Raw genomic sequence first — 20,285 nt, 5'->3', positions numbered from 1 at the left:
AAACCTGTCACAAATGCAATCCATTACATCAATATGGAAAATACCATGCTCCTTTTGACACTCATTTTTTTTCTGCTTGCTAGAAATTCTAGTTATGATTTCATTGTGCTGAGGACAGACCAGTCTTTTCCATACACTTACCCTCTGACAGCATGAATAAGTCTCAGTGATGGATAGGCGGTTCGCACTTTCAATTTATTCTTAAGGATTAATGCATTAACCCACTCCACATGCTTCTCTCCACCTTTGACCATGAAAGCTGGGATCCAAAGGACACTGTCATTCAGCATGGATAGTCTACGCACAAATTTTTCTCTGTCACTCTCATTCCGAAAGCCTCCAAATGCTCTTTGTACAACTGATGGGTTCATGGTAATAAAATCAGATTTAGTTCCCACATCGGCAGAATACTCCACCACAGGAGCTAGATTGCACCTGAAGAGGAAGAAATTAATGGAAAAAATGAAAACAAATATGAAATATTAACTCAGAAAAATGTGTGCATGAAGGGAAAGTTAAAAAGGAACATGAAAGCCCAATGCAATGTAATGTAAGAAAATAATATCAGTAAAAAAAGTATGACAATACATAGTATTTTACTTAAGCTGAACAAAGGATGGTAAGAAGCAATCTTGGAATAGGCTCCTCCAAAACATTTGCACATTATCACACTCCTAATATAAACAGCATTCCATTAATTCTGCATTTTTTTTCCATTAGTTTCTGCTAATGTCAGATGTCCAAAGACATAAAATTAAGTCAGCATTACTTAACACCAACTGATTACCTAGTCCTGTCTGATAATACTAATTACCCAGAAAAAAAAAATCATTATGTAATTGGTTAAGAAGTGGTCCTACATTCTTCAGAAAGACGTTCTGAAGACTGTAAAGCAAATATATTCCTAGGAGATAAAGTCCAGGTTTCTGATAACATGTGGGCAGATGTAGACTAAGGAAATAGATTTACACTCTTCATTATTTTTGTACATCTATTCCACAATCCATGTGCATGCATTTCAGGCTGCTAAGAGTAGTATCTTATAGAAAATTGTAGTCAGAGCATAAGAAAAACTCCCACTGAATTTATGAATTTATTTACTAGTCTGAATCTACCTTCCTTCACTTCAAAATTATTGCACCTTGTCCTGATGCAACAGGCTGCGCTAAGAAGTTTATTCCTATACTTCTTATGTGTTTCATGGCTAATAAAACTGGCTATTGTGTATTTGTATATAGACCTGAGTGTATATATAAAGCTTTTACCTGCTTTGGAATTTTTATCTAAAACTCTAATACATCTTTATGCTATGCCATGGTTTCATACTGCTGTTGGAATTTTTAAGGTTATTTTGTTAGAAGATGTCAATGACCTCCCACAAATTCATTATTCATTCAAGAAAACTTGACATTCAGAGGCAAACATAGATATATTAATCTTCTTGTAAGTGAAATGAAGAAGCCTATTAACTGAACAACTTTTAAATAATCAAAGCAATATCCTTCCCTTGTTGTATTTTTAAATTCTAGCTAATTTGCCATAAGGCACAGATGCTAAATATAATCACAACAGGGATGTGGTAGTGAGGGTGTTTCTGCACCAAAAGCATTACATGCCTAGGGATTTATTCACCATAAATGAAACTATACTTTTATTGAGGTTTTTAAAGAAAGAGGAAATTCAGTAAATTTCAATCTTCTATATATTCTTTCTCACATGCCATATTATTAGCGCCTTGGTGCCTTGTAATATATGAATGCATAGGTACAAACTTCTTGCAACATACCATCATTTTCCATTCATTCTAAAAACAACTGCAGTGTTGTCTTCATGTTAGCATGCAAGTAAGCAGGCAACAGGTGAAAGCTGAGCAAGACAAACTTGCTATGCTACTGTTACTAAGAATAAAAGAACAGTAATGAAGAGTCACATTGAGCACTGAAGACTGACTTAATTAAACAAATAGCTAAAAATTTCAGTATTGATAATATATCACATTATAAAAAGGTTTGTAAATCTTCTAGATCTCCTTTCCCTGAGCTAGCTATTGACTGTTTCCAGACATAAAGATGGAACAAGTATTCTCCCAGCAAAAATAATAATCTAAAATAATGGTTTTCATGGGTTCCTTTGCTATTTTTCCCATAAAAATTCAGTATCAGTATATTATTTGAAACAAAGAATCTCATGAATATTTTTTTCAGTATAAAAGCATTTAATCAGAAGCTCTAACTACTACTTCTTTCCCTTGCACAAAACTAGCAAATAAGTTCCCTTACTACTTCTAAGCACTGTCTATGGCAGAAGTATATAGAAAATGGTCAAATGAGATAAAGATTGACACATTTTAGAGAGGGGGTTAGAAAAAGACCTCAGTGTATGGGAAGCATTCATAATTTATGTGATTACTAGTATCATAGGCGCTAATATCCATGGCACCTCAAATTAATGCTGCAGTGCCTGTTCTTCCCAAGATATCAGACCAGACCATAGACAAAACCTCTGCACAGCTATTTCAACAAGGTGGCTACTGTAAACTTAGTATTAAGCATCAATCATATTATTTAGGAAATTTCTAAACTTACAGAAGCACCAACTTACACAAATAGTATGCACAAGCATAATATTAAAAGACAAAAATACCTATAAAATAGTCCTGGTAAAAATACAGGTGTTCCCACACATGAACTTTCAGAGTGATAACAAGAAGATTTTCAACTGAAAAATGCACTGCAACGCTATCACTAAAAAGAACTCTGGGACAAAAGGGAAAAATCAGATAATGTGTGAAATATCATGTAGTATTTGAGCACACATAAAACAACTGAGATACTGAGACACACAGACCAAAATGTCTCAGTGATTGAAAACCTGCTTCTTCCACAAACACCTGTAGCATGTATTAGTTACAGTAGGATAAGTTAAAAAAAAAAGTGGAGAAAAAACTGTTAATGGCTGGAGTTGTATGCCTTGACAAAAAATGAAGAATGGAGTAGGTGCTCCTATACCACACTTTCACCAAACTGGGTGATCATCCCTGGTTTTGCTGTGGCATCTCTATGTCGCAAACATCCATAACATCATAGTCTTTTAGAAATCAAGAGCTTAACAAAGAAAATAATGCAATCAAAATTATAAAAAATATGTTCAAATGAGAAGTCAGTTCAGAGATTCAGTTCAACTTGCTTTTTCATCAGTAAGTATACAGATCATGTATATGAATACAAAGGTCCAGCCACAATATTCATAGACCATATTTCAAGTTAATTTAACATAAAAGCCATTAAAATTTCCTTGAGTAAAATGGTTATAATTTCCATTTTATCTGACATTGAGAGCCAAAAGAATACTTTACCTGCAGTAGAATAATGCAAGAAATGGCCATGAATTTGTGCACTTTGTAATCCTCTACCAATTGGTGGACTTGAAGATTACAAGTTGAAATAAGTACTTTAAAACACTATAAAGCCATGGGAAAGAAGTGATTTTTACCAATGTTTTGTTTAATTAATATCTTCGCTTTATAGAGCTAAGTAGACAAAAAACAAAAATCAGATTGTTGCTGGCAGATATATTAAACCTTTCTGAAACATAAGGCATTACAATAGATTAGTGTCAATAAGATACACTCCTTCCTGAGTAGCCTGCAAAGTTTCATATCCAGATTCATATCCAAATTCTTGTAAGAATCAAAACAGTAGTCTTGAGTTCAGTGGTTCATGCAATTTTTAGGAAATAATTGGACATGAAAGAAAAATTAAAGGCTCGAGCAAGCAGGAGAGAAAAAATGAGTGCAAGACTGAAGAGAACCTCACAGCTGGACTGCACTCAATCTACATGCAAGAAGCACACTACCCTAATACTTGTGTGCATATAGCACATCTTCTCACCTGGTTCTCCAAATAAAGGTGTGCAGCAGTGCTGTGGTAACTTTCACACATGCCCAAAAAAGAGAAATTTACAAAAAAACCCATGCACCAACTTCCTATTTCCCCCAACAAATGCAATTATTAGTAAAGTGTATGGATTCTCACATGTTCTGCATACTTTGGCTACTGAAAAAAACCAAACTTTCTTCAAATTATCACAGGAATAGTAATAGTGAATCCCCTAACATACCCGCTTCATCTCAGTTCTTATCCATGGTACGACAGAGGATGTTTCATGAGAACTGCAAGGTTAGAGGCTCAGGTACAGCACTACAGATTCTATTCACATATAACAATTATGAGGGGGTTTTAGTATGTGCCATGTAATATATTGACTTGACACACCCTTTCACAACACAAGTTCACAAAAATACTAAATTTATGACTTCAGTATGAAGATGGATTTTGTAACATCACCTGCTAAAAAACTTCATTAATCCCTGTTGCCCAGATTAGAACTTATATTGGTAATCAACAAATTCTTTCTTCCCAGCATCTCCCTGAACAGCAGTGACTGAAATCCAAGTTATCAACTGACAGAGCACAGTGGAATGTCAGAAAAAGTCTAAATGGCATTTTAGAAGAAGCTGCAAAACACATTATTTATATCTTTATTGTGTGTACTGCTGCAAAATTACACATGGATTAGATTTGCTGTTCTTCCCAGTATTATTCCTTTGACAAGAAAATAAAGCAATTAATTTCTATCACTGAAAGTTTTTTGCATATATAACAAAATGTATTAAAAAACCCCCACAAAAACTACAGCAGTGAAATATTTTAAATTATATTTTACTGCATGAAAACTAAGAAATGGAACTTAGCAGTATCCTGAATACCCGTGCTTAGACTTTTTATGTGAAAATACCATCACACATTGCTATCTATGAAGAGTATATTCTGTAGGGCTGTAGGAGTGTGCCTCCTAATGACAAGAGTGGCAAAACTAGCCTCTGTCCCACAAGAAAGGAAAGAAGCCCAGAAGTTTCTCTGAATGATTAGGTGAAAAGCCACCTCATAGGACCTCAGAGGCTTTACCAAAAACTGGAGGTCATCTAATTGGATAGAAGCCAAAAAGTCCTGCCTGGCCCATCAGGTAGAAAAGAAGTGAACAAAAGAACTAAACTGCTTTTGGGAAGTGTTTATACCAGGGGCAGACCTCTCTACCTGGCTTGAGTTTTTCTGTTTGTTATTTTGCCTTTTATTAAACCTTTTTTGTTTCTAACACTGCAGCAGAAGCCATCCTGCTTATTATATGCCCCCAAAAGGTAATAGCTAAGCTATCCTTGGGTGTGTTAAGTTCCCTTTGAGGGTTTATAAGACCTGGCCCGAGAAAAAGAAACCTAACATAGGGCAATTATGAAAACCCACATAATTGTTACAATTCTGACACAGAAAATTCAACAAAAAAATTGCAACATTATCAGGACAGAAAGGATTAAAAAAATGATTACCCTTGCAATAAATTCAGAAAAATTTACAATTTTCATTGTTTTGGATAAACACTTTGGGGCTGATAGAATGGAATACAGAAAGCAGCAGTAGTTTGAACTTTCCAAAATGAAGAACAGCTAAAAAGCCAGTCATTTAGATTAAGACTCTTCTGAACCTTTTCACTTCTTAAAAAACAGTCAATGGGGAAAAAAAAAAAAAAAGCATAGTGTTCCTGAGTTTCCAGCCTTAATGAATGAAAGGCTCTGTATTATCTAGACTAGGAGCAAGTGACTTAAAAATAATAGTATCCTTTTTTCTCAGGACAGTTATAAGAAGATTCAAGGAAGATTCAGACTAACCCTATCTGCTCTACATTTGGATGCTTATAGGACATGTATTTACCCAAGCAGCCACTTTTAGAAGCCATGATCATTTGTATATAGGTGTAGAGAAGTCACTTTCTACTGGTATTTCTTGAGCATTCTAGATGCTGTCCTTAAATATCCTCCTAAATCACTTACTTAAGGACTAACTTCTTAAAAACAAAACAAAACAAAACAAAAAACCCCCAAAAACAAAAAACAAACAAACAAAAAAAAAAAAAAAACAAAAAACAAAAAACAACAAACAACAAAACCACAAAACCAAAAAACAAAACAAAAAAAACCACAACCCCAAACAAACAAACAAAAAAACCCCTAAAATGTAGCTACATGAGTCAAGCCTTCTCCAAGGCTCTCCTGAGGTGGTGACTACTCACATCTGGCTGACTGCAACAACTCCACCAGAGTTTCCCTTTTCTTTTCACTCCACTTCCCTTTTCTTAGACACTCAAATCCCTGAGCAAGAACATTGGAAGATGATATCTTTTCTCTGCTTTAATTTAATGTTTCAACGTAGTATGACAAGTTTAAGGAAGAAACAGAAGACAAAAATAGAGCTGCCACATTTGAGTTCTGGAAAGGGTCTAATGAGCTAGTCATGGTGTATTCAGATGTTACATTTAGAGGAAGACTCGTGCTTTAAAATATGTCTGTTAAATTGGCAACTTTGCTTTCAAAGCCAGATCTGCTAGCTCCAAGGATTTAGCTCCACTTGGCATGACGGCCATGGTTCAAACAAGGTGAACTAAAAAAAATGTGAAGATAAAAGCTGATATGAATTACAAAAAACAAGTTCCAGGATATAGGTAAATTAATATTCTAAATACCTTTATTCTGACACATTTATGATGCTTTTTTCCTAGTGCCTGAAGGAACAACACACATTAATGAAGCTACTACTCATTTCTTATTATTAATTTAAATTACTCTACTGAAATAAGATACCACACCTCCACAGTACGATGAGGTGTGTCCTTTTCTCCTGCCAGATCATATCTGCAGTCTTCTGCTCATAACACATACAACGCTTGCTTCTGCATATCACAGAAATAGTCACACATTGCCCACAAAAATCAATATGCTAGGGAGAAAGTCAAATCAGATTATCCTCACCTACATACAGGGCAAACCAAGACATCTGTTAAAGGATGTACTCTTTCCTCTCAAAAGGAAAAAAAAAAAAAAAAAAAAAAAAACCACGGGGACTACAAGCCTTTTCATGTCAACTTCACTAACCACATGGATGGTAAAGTTAAAAAAATAAAAGTCAAAGAATGCCGGAAAAATAGAGCTGAATTTGCCCAGCAAAATTTTATCACCAGTGATGGCAAAAACATCCATTTGGTTCCTAAATGGTGGCAGAGTCACCAGGAAAAACTCCAGTGGGAAAAGAAGAGTTGTAACATATTAACTAGACACTTCCATCCAAAGAAAGAAGCAACTAATATCTTCTCATGGCTGTTCCTTGTCAGAACAGCCCTATCCTACTGAAAAAGCTTCATTCAACAGGCCTCTTCTCCATATTGTCCAACTGAAATGAAAGGGACTTTTCTAGAAGTGGGGTCACCACAAGAAAAAAACACAATATATTTACTAGGGCTTGTTTGACTGGTTGGTTTTAACCAAATTACTCTAAAAATGAACTTGGTCTCTGCTTTTGCATAGGTCTCATCACAAATGTCAAGTAAAATTATTTTGAAAAATAAAAAAAATAACCACTTACTCTGATTTTTGATATTGTTCAAATTCTGAACCCAAAGCTGAACTATTTGGTACATATTGGCTTCCAGAAGAAATTCCAAGTTATTACTCGGCAATGTTATTTTACACTTGCCCAAAATACAACCACCTTTCTCAGAAACTCCTACTTAACCACTGCATTTCAAAATATACCACTTAATTATAGGAAGTTAATCTGCTCTATAGGATGCAACAGTTAACTCAGACCTGGCTTGGTAATTTCAGCATGAGAAAGTGCAGAAATATGGGAACAAGATGTACTTATTAATCTAATCAGATATTTTGGAATATCTGGGTATAGATCAAAATGCAGCACACTGATGCTCGGCACTAGAAGAGAGTAGCAGGGGCGCACAGATCAATAGTTCCTAATGGGGTATAAAAGCATGAGAGGTAAGAAGGCATATGGGAATCAGAAAATAGTTCATAGTCATTACAGTTTGGGATTTTTTTAAAAACAAAGAGTGTCCTTGCTTTCCATTTTAATTAGATGGACTACATTTTCTACTGCCAAAATAGGCATGACTTCACTAAACTTATGAGCCTTCTGCGTGTTTGTCCATTATTACTAACTCTTTCATTACCCTTATAGGATCTTGAGTTAATCAATACTGCAAATATTGTTGCATATCTGTTGTGTCCTATTCATTGTCACAGATCTTCACTGTCAGTTTGTTCAGCAGAAAAAAAAAAATCATTCAGAAAAAATTCTGAATCTTTTCAAAGCAGCAAAAAGTTTTAATATTTAAATTAATGGTATTTCTGGTGTTAACTCTAACCTAAGAACTGCTCCTCTAAGAAAGAACTCTCAGAGACAAAATTTTCCTTCAGATTTCACCCTCTTCCCCTCTCCCCACTGCCCACCCCCCTCCCCATAAAATACAATCAAAATCAAGGGAATATATTTAACCAGAACAGTATGACACACTTGTCACAGCACACAGGCGTAATGCACTTAGTATCAGAAGATTCTACAAAACTGTCCTCCTCCAGCCTATACATTTGGATACATTCAGAAACTACTTTCAAGAATACCATCAGGCGGCACATAAGTGAGGACATTTTAGAGATATCACATAAAAGTAAAAGTATTAAACAGTATCATGGTACATTTTAACATCAGAATCCTAACAAAAATACAGGTAAGGGCTTATGAAGCACTCCAGAACTTCATAATTACACCATATGATCACATATCAAATGATATGCAACTGCAATTTTTCTAAATAGAAGATGATGAATGTAGAAAACTAACTCTGATGAATTTTTTTTTTTCTCTAACTTCAGCTACAAACAAATTCCTTGCTATTTAAACAGATGCTATATAACTATACATGCATAGAGACTTGAATAAATAAGTATCTTATAGTTTAAAATATAATATGTAAATTCTAAAACATCTTAACTTTCATTTGTAAATTTAAAAAACATTTAAAAATCACTGCATTGAAACTCACTATAGGCAGGAGGCCCAAGCATGTTATTCTCAAAACGTTAGAGATTATTAATCAGAATATTGTCAGACTCACTAGTTGTTATACAGATCACTTTAATCTGTCATATACCATATGAGAGATGTTTCATGGAATCACAGAATGGTTTAGGTCGAAAGGGGGCCTTAAAGATTACCTAGTTCTATATCCCCCACCATGGTCAGGGAGACCTTTCACTAGCCAAGGTTGCTCAGAGCCCCATACAACCTGTCAGATAACACTTCCAGGGATGGGACATGCACAGCTTCTCCAGGCAACCTGTTCCATTTCCTCACCATCTTCACAGAACACCCACATCTCTCTCCAGTCTAAACACCTGATTAGCAACAGAAACTTCTTACTGATCCTATTAAACTCCACCACGTCTTTAGAATATTATTTTAACTCTGTGTAGCTGCGTTAGTTAAAACCTCTATCAGATATCATCATCTAGTTTCATGGCTAGTTAAAATGTGTGGAAGAGCATGGGGATGACTGCAAAGAAATTCAGCACATGATTTAAAATAAAGTATGTACCTTGCCTTCTCTATGAAAATTTTAATCTAGAAAATCTAGCATCTAATTTTTTCTGTAGTCCTGTGTCATGGGGCGATGTTATTGTATCCCCTATCACCTGCTTTGTGTCCAAAAATGGGTCCTATAGCTTTAAGCTAAAACCAGAGAGAAAGAAAGAGGAAAGAAAAGCAATAACATAGTTTTGCTACCTGTGTTTAAAAACACTGAGATAAGACTCTTGGTTTCTCCCCAACTCGTGGCTTTTTCTCTCTAAAGAAAAACAGACAGAGCAATTTCTTTCCTTTTAAGCTAGCTTTTCAAGTGTTAATTGAAGGAGTAGTTTTTCCTAGACCTGTAGCTTTGTCTTCTAGAACTATGCAACTTTTCTCCAATAGGAAACATCAAAACATTGTCCAGGGGTTCCCTCAACAATGCACTGCGGCACAGAGGCCAGCTCCAGACTTCGAAAAAGACTGAACCTACAGAAAAAATTCTGTATCTTTTCAAAGCAGCAAAAAGTTTTATTATTTAACATTATTCATTCTTTTCATACCTGTAAACAACTTGCTTGTTAAATAAATAATTTTTTCACTTTCTCCGAGAAAAATCCTTTAAAACCTGTAAGAACCCATACAAAAAAAGTTGCTAAAACCTACTCTTCATTAAAGGATACACCCTTTCAGAACATTTCTTCCTAAATTTGTCCAAAGCCAAGACATCGTGTTAAACAAATCACATTTAATCTCAGCTACACACAGTTTAAAACTGTGGTAATTACTTTTAGATTTCTTCTGCAGTAAGAATGCTAATTTCAATAACTTCAATAGTAAGGAAAAGGAAAGAGAAGTGTGCCATTGCTTCAGGTGCAACTCGTTAAAATAACTTTCAAATTAACTACAAAACTCATGTATATTCTTCTTATATTTATGTACTGTGAAACTGTTATTTTTCTTTTCACTTTCCTTTTACTATTTATTGTCCCCATCATTCTTTAAGATGAAAAAAAAGCAAATAACTCACAATGACTATTATTTCTATATTGCTTTCTGTCACAACCCTCCTGTTTTTTGCCCTTTCACTCTTCTCCAACCAAATAAATTGAAACTTCTGCTTCAAAAGCAGAAGTACTCATCTCTTTTTCAGCATTTTCCACATAATGTCAAGATGTCAAATGAGCTTTGACATGATACATGAAATCCAAAGGCCTACTATTGTGTGTGTTTGAAGAATGAATAAAAAGTAAAACATATAATTTTCCTCCTAACTGCAAGAATAGATTCTTAAACCAACATGAAGGAATATATTAGGGTGACTTCCAACTACCTCAGTAGAATCCTGGTTTAACATCAATATACCACACTGAAATTTTACTATATGTTACAGAAAGGTAATGTAGTAAGTTACAAAAGACCATTTGTGCTGACCAAAAGCTAAAAAATAGTATTCTTAAAAGAGAAACCATTTTGCATTTCCTCTACCAGCACCTCTATAAGAATAATTTTGTCTGGAATAAACATAGCAAAAAGTAAAATTAAGTCATGCAAACCACTCTCCCTTGTTTTATTTTCACAATAATCTTCTTATCAATAACATAGGCATGAATTTAAATTGGGGGAATCACATGTTGGTAGATACTGTTTCAGATTAATTTCTGTAATATAATGCCTGTAATATGTACCTCAGATTAAAACATTTCTCCCAGCTTTTCTGCAAGAAACATAGCAGCCTACATCTTCAACAGCAGTTAAAAACTTACCTTATTACAAAGTCATGGCTGTCAATCTCTTTTCCACAACCACTCTTCAGCAGGACGCCAGAATTCCCAACAACTGCACAGGTTTTAAATCGGCGATTTTTCATTGGGGACACTTCAGGAAGAAGGCTGTGCAAATCCTGAGAAATGTTTAGAGTGCGACGTCTGTCCAGTACATAATGAATTACATCTCCAGGCTTGAAGCTGCTTTTGACCACTGAGACATCTCTTTCAGCATCCAAGAACTGAAGTATGTTCTTCCTGCATTGACAGAAAAATGCAAAGACAAAACCCAACACTCCCTGCTCAAATGGAGTTGAGTTTTATCTAGCAGCAATACAGACTGCACAAGCCACACAACATAAAGCAGAGGGCAGACAGCATCAGTCCTGCTAGGGTAATTTTCCATGCTCTAGGATGGAGATAGGGCAAAGTTTTTAGGATGGAGTTAACAGTGTGGTTACAATGTAACAGAAAAATACTACAGAACTAAAGCTTCATGACTTCTACACACAAAGACAGAGAGACAAAGGAAAGACAAATGAAAATTTGAAGGCATATTGTGCTTGACTATCTTCACAAAATTTTGGAATTAAGACTTTTTAAAAAGAACTGTGGCAGTTTGTTTTCATAAAAACAAACTTAAATACATTAAACATTTGTGATAAGGAAATGTTATGTCTTGCAAATCAGCTTGGCTCAGGAATGACCATGTTTTCTTGTAGATTCTTATTTCACCATAAGAGAAATATATACAGTTTAGCATAAACTTCCTCCTAATTAACCGAAGTTTAACTAAAGCTATCCTAGTTGACTTGATATGAGAACATACCCAGTCTTTTGTACCAATTTGAACAAAATCAGCTTAAAACATAAGCTGCAAATTAAACTACTGAAGCTCAGGGTCCAGTCAAACTGTTAGCTGAACTCAATCTCTTACAAACTCATCAACACTTCGAAACATTGATCATCTTTTCAGCAAAAATTGTTTCAACCATTACACAGGTTAAGACACACATGACCAAATATGAGGGTTTAATAAACTACCATGTATCAAGTGAACTACAGCAGATGAAAAGTTGTATACTCACAGCCCCCAGCAAATAACTGACAAATAATTATGTCAGCTGAAAATGAAGTCATGGTATCTGCTTACAGGGACATCAGGATGCTCTCCCCAAGTGGAGGTAAAGCAGCTCAAACTTGCATCTATTTGCAAAAGTTATCAGTGCTGATGGAGAAGAGGGGTTCACCCTGCTTTTGGTGTTGAAGAATGCTGAAGAATGTTGAAGAATAAGACCAGCCTGACTCATCAATCCCAAAGTTAAACACTCTATTCTGTGAAGAACAGTCTTTCCCATCAGAAACTGATACTGGTGACGATACAGCAGACAGAGCTCCTTATAATGGAACTAACAAGTGACAGTACTGATAATTTAAGTAAAGCTGCTGAGCTGATCTGATACATCTGACTGTCAATCACTTTATAGCACAAAAGTCGAGGCCTTCTTTTTAATGGCAGAGAATTCTGACACACTCCTTCTTGGATGGAGTGTGTGTGTAGCTTCCTTCCTTCCAGGTTACTCCTTAAGGCTGAGTAGAAGAGACTTGCCCATGGTCACTGGTATGGGTAAGTACTATCAATTTCTTCTCAATTATTTTGCTAGCTTTAATATTGTTTCTTCAATATGGCTTCAGTAAACAGTGCACTACACTGGAAGTTATAACGGTACCATGTATTAAATAAAAATGCTCTTTTAGTCTAATTGTTATCATTAATATCATCAATAAATAATTTACTTTAATAACTTAAGTATATTTGGTTTGCCATGCCTTGGCATCCCTTTTGTCCATCTTGTGGACAAAATTGCATAAAGATTCAATTGCATGTGCACAGTCCTTTAAACATAAACTGCTGACCAAGTCTGAGGTGAAGATTAGATCAAACCATACCTTGACTCCTCTCTGAAAAGGGGTTTAACATGCAAGGGGTTTAGAAAACAAGTTCTGTACCTTGTAACTCAGTGGGAGGGATTCTCTAATACACTCTGTCCAAAGCTTCCATTCTGCCCACAACAGCTGGAGACCAGGGTCCAAAAATTGGCATATATTCAATACGTAGATTCAAAAGAGATACTTAATGACTGCAGCGCAACGACTAATGGATACAATGATTGACACCTAAACTGGCAGTGTAGAGCAGTTTTCAGTACACCCTTGACATAAAAAGCTGAAAAAATCCCTAGGCCAGAGATGAAGGAGCCACTGATGGCTCAGGATTGCAAGTGAGCTGTCTTAGGTTGCAAATGCAAAATAGGGCCGGAGATGTGTTTTCTATTGCCATCTGTTAAAACCAGGTGGGAGTTTTCTTTATCTCTTCCACAACCAGTTCTCCCTCTGGGGAGATATCTTCTGTTAATGGACCATTGAGTCTCACAACATGACTGATAAAATTACATCAACCCATTGTGAGATGTTCCACCCAGGGGGAGGAGCCAAGCATTCCTCCCTGGATGTGATCTAAAATTTAGAACACTACAGGCAGCCTTTTCCCACCAGAATCCCAGAAAATAAGCCTCTTCCCTCTAGATTCTCAGAAAAAGACCAGGCCCATCTGCAACACCACTGCACCCTCAGAGAAAACCTACACCCTTTCTACAGAGTCATTGTTTCAACAGAAATACATCTGTCACTCCAGGAGGACTGCAGCCACCACCATATAATCAGACTGCTACCAACAGGGTGTCAGGTCGTATTTTGACTCTGTCACTGATGTTTTATATTACTGAATTTTTATTTTTGTTGATAAAAAACCTGTTATTCCTACACCCATATCTTTACCAAAGAACCCCATAATTTCAAAATTGTAATAATTCAGAGGGAGGGGGTTTACTTTTTCCATTTCAAGAGAAGCTCCTGCCTTCCTTAGCTCCTGCCTTCCTTAGCACCTGTCTTTTCAAACCAAGACATGAGTAAAGCTTTACAAGCTTGTGTCCATCTGTGAAGCAGGTATGTTTGTGAAGAAAGATCACATCTGAACCAAGTACAACACTCTTATGGAACAAACAGGGAATGCTGAGCTGGGGCAGGGTGTTTAGCACATAATAAATCTACTAGCAACTTTTGCCTCTGCAAGTCTACCAAGAAAAGAAGAAAAACAATAACTTAATAATTTTCACTGTTGTCAGTAGGTAAAGTGGAATTTAACACAAAATTGATATTTTGTTGACTAAAAGAATGGTTTTTACATATTAAGCTTTGAAAGAAGAACTTCCATAGAGAACAACCATACAGGAAAACAAAACTAGAAATGTTATTCTAGCAGTTGCAACACTTAGTCACAGCCATATTGAAACAATACCCCACAAATTAAAAGGGATGGTCTATAGAAACACCTATGCTCACTAGTCAGCTCTTGTGTTGCTGCCTCAAGAAAGAAGAGTATGTCTGAATCTTGCAACCAACAACACTAAACACTCACCATGGAACAGATCTTAAAAGTCATAGGCAAAATGAAACATAATAAAAATTGTCTTAAAGTAATTCCTCTCATTTCATAAACTTGGCCAAAAAAAAAAAAAGAAAAAGGAAAGAATATCTGGAATGTGCTGAGCTATCTGTTACAGCTGTCACATACGAAGCAAGCAACCTCAGAGCAAAGGCAACTTATGCTGAGGCATATGAGAGACTCAGAATAATAAAGCAGGATAGACAATCTTAAAATCCTTATTTTACCCTTTGGTAAGGCCAGGCAAAGTATTTCTATAAAAGGAAGATGAAGACTTAAATTTAGCCTTTAAACTGAATGGACTTTAAATCTCCTTGGGTTTGATAGCTTAACTTCATGGGCAACTCTGCAAGTTGATCTGATAGATTAACTGATACAAAACAAAAGAGAACAAGAAAGAAAGAATCACCCAATCCAGAAGCATTAAAATTTACTGCAATTATTCATCACATAGGGCTGTAAAGGATAAAATCAATCCATCAAAAGCTACTAACATCATCAGCCAAGCTACGAGGAAACTCATTTCACATGAACTTTGACTTGAGAAGGGATGACCACTGATGAGTCTCAAAACCTAAAAAAATTATGTGCAATGCACAGAAACTAGATTTACAACTACAAAAAGTCACATGATCACAGACCGTCCCTGTTATCCGAAAAAAACTGGCCTAAAACTGTCCATGTTAGCAAAAGAGTAGCAACATTTGTGCATGAACACAGTATCTTCTGTATTATTTTTAAAAGTAAGAGGAAGGCAGTGAAATTATGTGAACAGTGTCAAAAAAGTTTAAAAGCACATCGGCTTTCATTATTCATTTGGTTGCTTACATTCAAAATTCATTTATCTATATGCTTATAGAAGCCCTCCAGAAAATTTCATGTGGACCTGAATTAGAATCAGATAACCAACTCCTCACTTAACACAGCTGAAATTTCCAAAATGTCTATGAAATTTATTTTTCAGTAAAATGCTGAGATGGTCAGAAGTCTCTCATCTTAGTATCTTCACATATTTAAAAATGTTTTCTTATCTGAAGCTGTCATTAGCGTATTTAGTTAAATGTGCACACAGGTATTGCAGTATGCAGTGGAATCCTTATATAAGAGATATGCAATAATGTTAACATTACAATATTTTTTATTGATTCATCTGACTGCATCCAGGTATATTCTAATACTGAAAGTAATACGATAAATAATGCAGAGTCTATGCTACTGTTTTAAGTTCCTCTGTGCTACTGACTCACTGACACTACGGTGATAACAGTACTTCTGATAATTCACATAAGTGATAAGGATAAAGAAAATACTGAGGGACAAATACATACATGAGTGTCTTAGTCAATCTTGAGGCTGATTAGTAATAATAACTTGTTTAAACCTCTGTTCTGTCCCACAAAGAGTACGAAAAATAGCACAACAAGGTTATTCTGATTAAACAGACATGACAAAATAATGACAAGTAAATGTTAATCCACTTCAAGCTGCATATTAAATTCAAAAGTAAGGTAAACTGCAAGGGAAAAAAGAGCACTATTTTTAGCAAACCTTGAAGAAACAGCATTCTGCAGCCTTAAGCTAAACTGTGTAAACAAACAGTTTCATTTGAGGTGGTTCTCAAGTTTTTTTACAACAAAAAAAACTGTGGGGGTGTGACCTGAGCTGTTTTGTGGGCAGGTGAGACTGACGTGACTCACCCTTAATTGTAACCAAGCAGCTTGGAACATGTCTGCATGACTCAAAAAGCCACAGTGTCACAATCTGTGACTGACTATGGTTTTTCTTTGATAAGCAGAAACAGATCTCCATAATATTTAAGTACCAACTGAAACTCTGGGCTGTCTGATGAGTTCATGCAACAGTAATACCTCTGAACAGCTTTCCAAATTAAGACTATATACCGCTCTGGGGCACCATGGTGAGATTTTTCTCATGATGCATTTTTCTAGTTTTATTTTGTACTGTGGTCTTTGTACCACAAAACTATTATACAATCTCAAACTGTTCTTCATGTGCCTCAGAAGTGTGTGAATGAATGAAATAGACCGCTAGACGATTTGAATTTTAAGATTACAAAACCATGTATATTTTTAGATATTCTTAAGAAAACTGAAATATGACAGTGAGTGAATGCTTTTTCTGGGAAAAATCATTTTTCTAGAGGAAGGCAGTGCCACAAATCATTGCTGCTGGACTTGAGTAGACCCTCAGGTGTAAGGAGAAGCCTCTGGAGTGCATCCTAAGTGCCCAGGAGGGTCCACCAGCAATGACATTATGGAACAGAGATGGACTTGATCCTCTCTGTGCCCACTGAAGATGTGCCTTTATCTACATGTCCCCCAGCCCATGTTTATCTAATATGCTCCTAATAATCCCATGTGGTGGGTACTTAACAACCTCCCCATGCATCTCAGTCAGTGCTTTTCTGGCCTTACTGGAAGCATAGTATTCCTCAGATCGTTTCCACAGCAGCTGAGGCTGCTCTTGCTCCTTATGCCTTGCTTAGGACTACACCTTATTCTTAGCAATATCCTTCATTTACCTGGGGATAAGAAACCACTTAACTTTTTTTTTTAAAAGTTTATGCTGTAGATTTCTAGTCCCTCCCCTTGATCTCCTGCAAACACTCTCTGACAGGCCTTCATAAACAACTCAACTTTCCAACCGTATCAAGTCCTGACTCTGCTTTACATTCTGCAGCTGGAAAGCAGAAGGTGGCTTTCAGCCTTTAGAATCACCAGGAATCACAGCCTACATAAAACATGATTTTTTGCCAGCTAAATTAATTTTAATTAAAAACAACATGAAAGAACAAACTCTATGGTAACAGAAGGTCACAGCTTGCTCTTGTACATGACCAGAGTTCCACTTCCTGTTGGTTTCTTGAGGAGACAGTGGGGACCACAGCTATTTTCACCTGTGCTAGGTTTTACTTTAGTCTAAAAGGATGTTTCAAGAAAAGCTCTTCCAGGAAAGAAGCCTTCAGAAACAGGATAGTTTGTGTTGGAAGAGGACTTGAAAAATCATCTAGATCAACTAACTAATTTGCATTTGTTAAAAACATACCTAGCTGCAAATAACCCTGGAAGAGCTTCTAGGAATTCCAAGCTGATGGAGGCCACACAAACAGAAATGCTGTAATACAAGAGTAGACATGGAAAAGGAAGAGGGATTTTAAACACACCATGACTCAACTACTGCTTATCACAGAAAGGTCATCCATATACAAGCTTTTGAAGAAGATAAGCAAGGTAGAGTAACACATTGGCAAGCAAAAATCTCCTGAGATTTATTATGACGAATCCAGACCAGAGAACCCTGGACTCCATGTCTTTGACACAAAAAACAACCAGAAAGAAACACTGCAAAAGGCTTCAGAACATTGCTCCAAAAGCTTCAGAGCAATTGTAGGGCTCCATTGCTGGTTCCATATTTACTGCTTAGTAATTGTAGTGCTCCTTTGCTGATTCTGTATTTACTACTTGCACTTTGGGGACTTGTCACAGCTGTTTCACACTAACTTGTAAAACAAAAATTGATAATAATCTGAACCTTTTGAAGGAGGAAGATGCTTTTTTTTTAGATGCTGGTGACATCTTACAAATCCTCACACTTTTCTGACAGGAAATAGTCTCTATTACAATGCAGAGATAAATACATCCCCAATGTACTTATGAAAAAATTAGCCTTCCTGCAATTAATAATCTTCTTCTGCTCCTTTCAGCATAAATTCCCAAATTTATTTAAAAGTAAGTAGAAAAAAGTCACAGACATCAAACTGTAGTTCATTTCACACAGGTCACAGATGTGCTGCTGTCAGCCCTGTGTGGAAGACTTTTCCAAACAGGTTAGTACCATCTCTGCCACATCCCTACTATCTGAAACTATAGCCTTCATTACAAATGAAATCTCCTTATTTCTATAAAGAAAACCTTCACATTGCTACAGAGAGTAGAAAGGACATAAGACATAAAACCTTAGCAGATGGTGGACTCCTCTTCATGACTGAAATAACTCAGATAGAAAAGGGAGCTAGGAAAGCAGTCTTCTTCCCTTTGTCACAGGAATTATTAATTCTTCTTCAAAGAAGTTGCCAGCAACGAGAACGTAACATCAGTTGCAAAAATCAGTGTCCCACTAAACCAGTCATTGTAAAGGCAACACATTTCACACCATCCCAGGTAATTATTAATAACGAAACTTTTCATCTCAATCAAAGAAAGTCTAGCTCTTTCTTCTCAAGCCTGCTTAGTATCTCCAAAAGGCTCCTGCCTTCCCAAGAGGGCTGCTACACTCCACAGACTGCCTTGTCTGGCTGCAAAGTTCTAGAGCACCAGAAACCCACTGGAAGCTTTCCATCCTTCAATGGGGTCCTGATAAAGAAGATTTACCATTCATTGACTTTTATCTGAGCCTGGCTTTGCCAATAATTCCTAAGGCCTTTGAGGCTGATAGACACATCGCTAACTTGAGCAAAAATAAAATGGTCAGAGATGATGCCCACAAAGTCAACAAAGCAATAGCAAAGTATAATATTCTAGATGCCAATCGAGATTTGACATATCACTGACCAACAGTCCTTGCACATAGCAAAAAAAGACTTTCTACATTTGAAAATTGCTAATGTGGGTGGCAAGCTGAAGTAGGATACAAAAACATCTGTCATTTATGGGTGACTGTAAGTTCTATGAAATATTTTTATGATGCCCTAATGACTTCACAAAATATTTCTCCACTACTTAGAAATGATAACATTTTTATACATTACTGAACAGGGATTAGCTTGTTTTTTGTTTCTCTCTTACTGTTACTTCCTATGGTCACACCACAAGACTACCAACCACTCTTCATGTTAACAGCTGCGATTATAGACAATGAATCATCTTCATAGTCTATACAGTGCATGTAACATATCATGGAGGGCTAAGCAGCTAGTTAAACCACAAGAATGCTGTATGACTTTGATAGACACTTTTAAGTTAGTCCTGATAGGTGTGTAAGTGTAAAACTACAGCTAAAATGCTTCTTACAGTTGTAACATGGAAGAAAGTGTATAGCAAACCACCTGAAAAAGTGAGAGAATGTACATAATTTAGTCAACATCAGACTGAAAGACATAAGGGGTTGCAGGTAGGTTCCTCAGTGAAAAGCCTCCCGGATATCCCTCCCTCACCACTGAGAACCATAACTGAATGTGCTATGCATGTCAGCAAAGATTTCTGGAAAGATTATGTCTGGCAGATAGCACTCCTTTTGTAGAGTTCATGTCAACTTTTTGCCCTAAGTCACATTAATCTAAAATAATTTTCTGGTTCACACCTACTCCTTGCCCCAGAGTTCATTGAGGTAGCCATTTCCTCCAAAAATACGACTGACTATGTGGACTTCTAAATAATCTCAGCTTTTTGCCCTCTATGGTACTGAAAATCTTACCATGGAAGTATTATGGTGGAACCTCTACTTCTAGTACTTAAGCCAGTGCACAAGACACACTGTTTTCTTCACTATACTAATGAGACAAAAAAGACCCCCTTCCCTGCATGATATTTA

The 20,285-nt window shown here is 36.2% G+C and overlaps 1 protein-coding gene across 2 annotated transcripts in view; it reads right to left on the bottom strand.

The window, feature by feature from the left end:
* Positions 1 to 20,285, bottom strand: part of ST8SIA4 (ST8 alpha-N-acetyl-neuraminide alpha-2,8-sialyltransferase 4) — a 53,677-nt gene that overhangs the window by 26,503 nt on the left and 6,889 nt on the right. For both annotated transcript variants that reach the window (XM_064405473.1, XM_064405472.1), the window contains exons 3-4: positions 11,231 to 11,488; positions 142 to 435 (exon numbers count right to left, since the gene is read on the bottom strand). In XM_064405473.1, coding sequence (XP_064261543.1) covers positions 142 to 435; positions 11,231 to 11,488 — 552 coding nt within the window. The remainder of the gene's footprint in view (positions 1 to 141; positions 436 to 11,230; positions 11,489 to 20,285) is intronic.

Source organism: Passer domesticus, chromosome Z (genome assembly GCF_036417665.1).
Source record: "Passer domesticus isolate bPasDom1 chromosome Z, bPasDom1.hap1, whole genome shotgun sequence".
NCBI classification, from domain to species: Eukaryota; Metazoa; Chordata; class Aves; order Passeriformes; family Passeridae; genus Passer; species Passer domesticus.
This window is presented reverse-complemented; position numbering and strand designations above follow the sequence as displayed.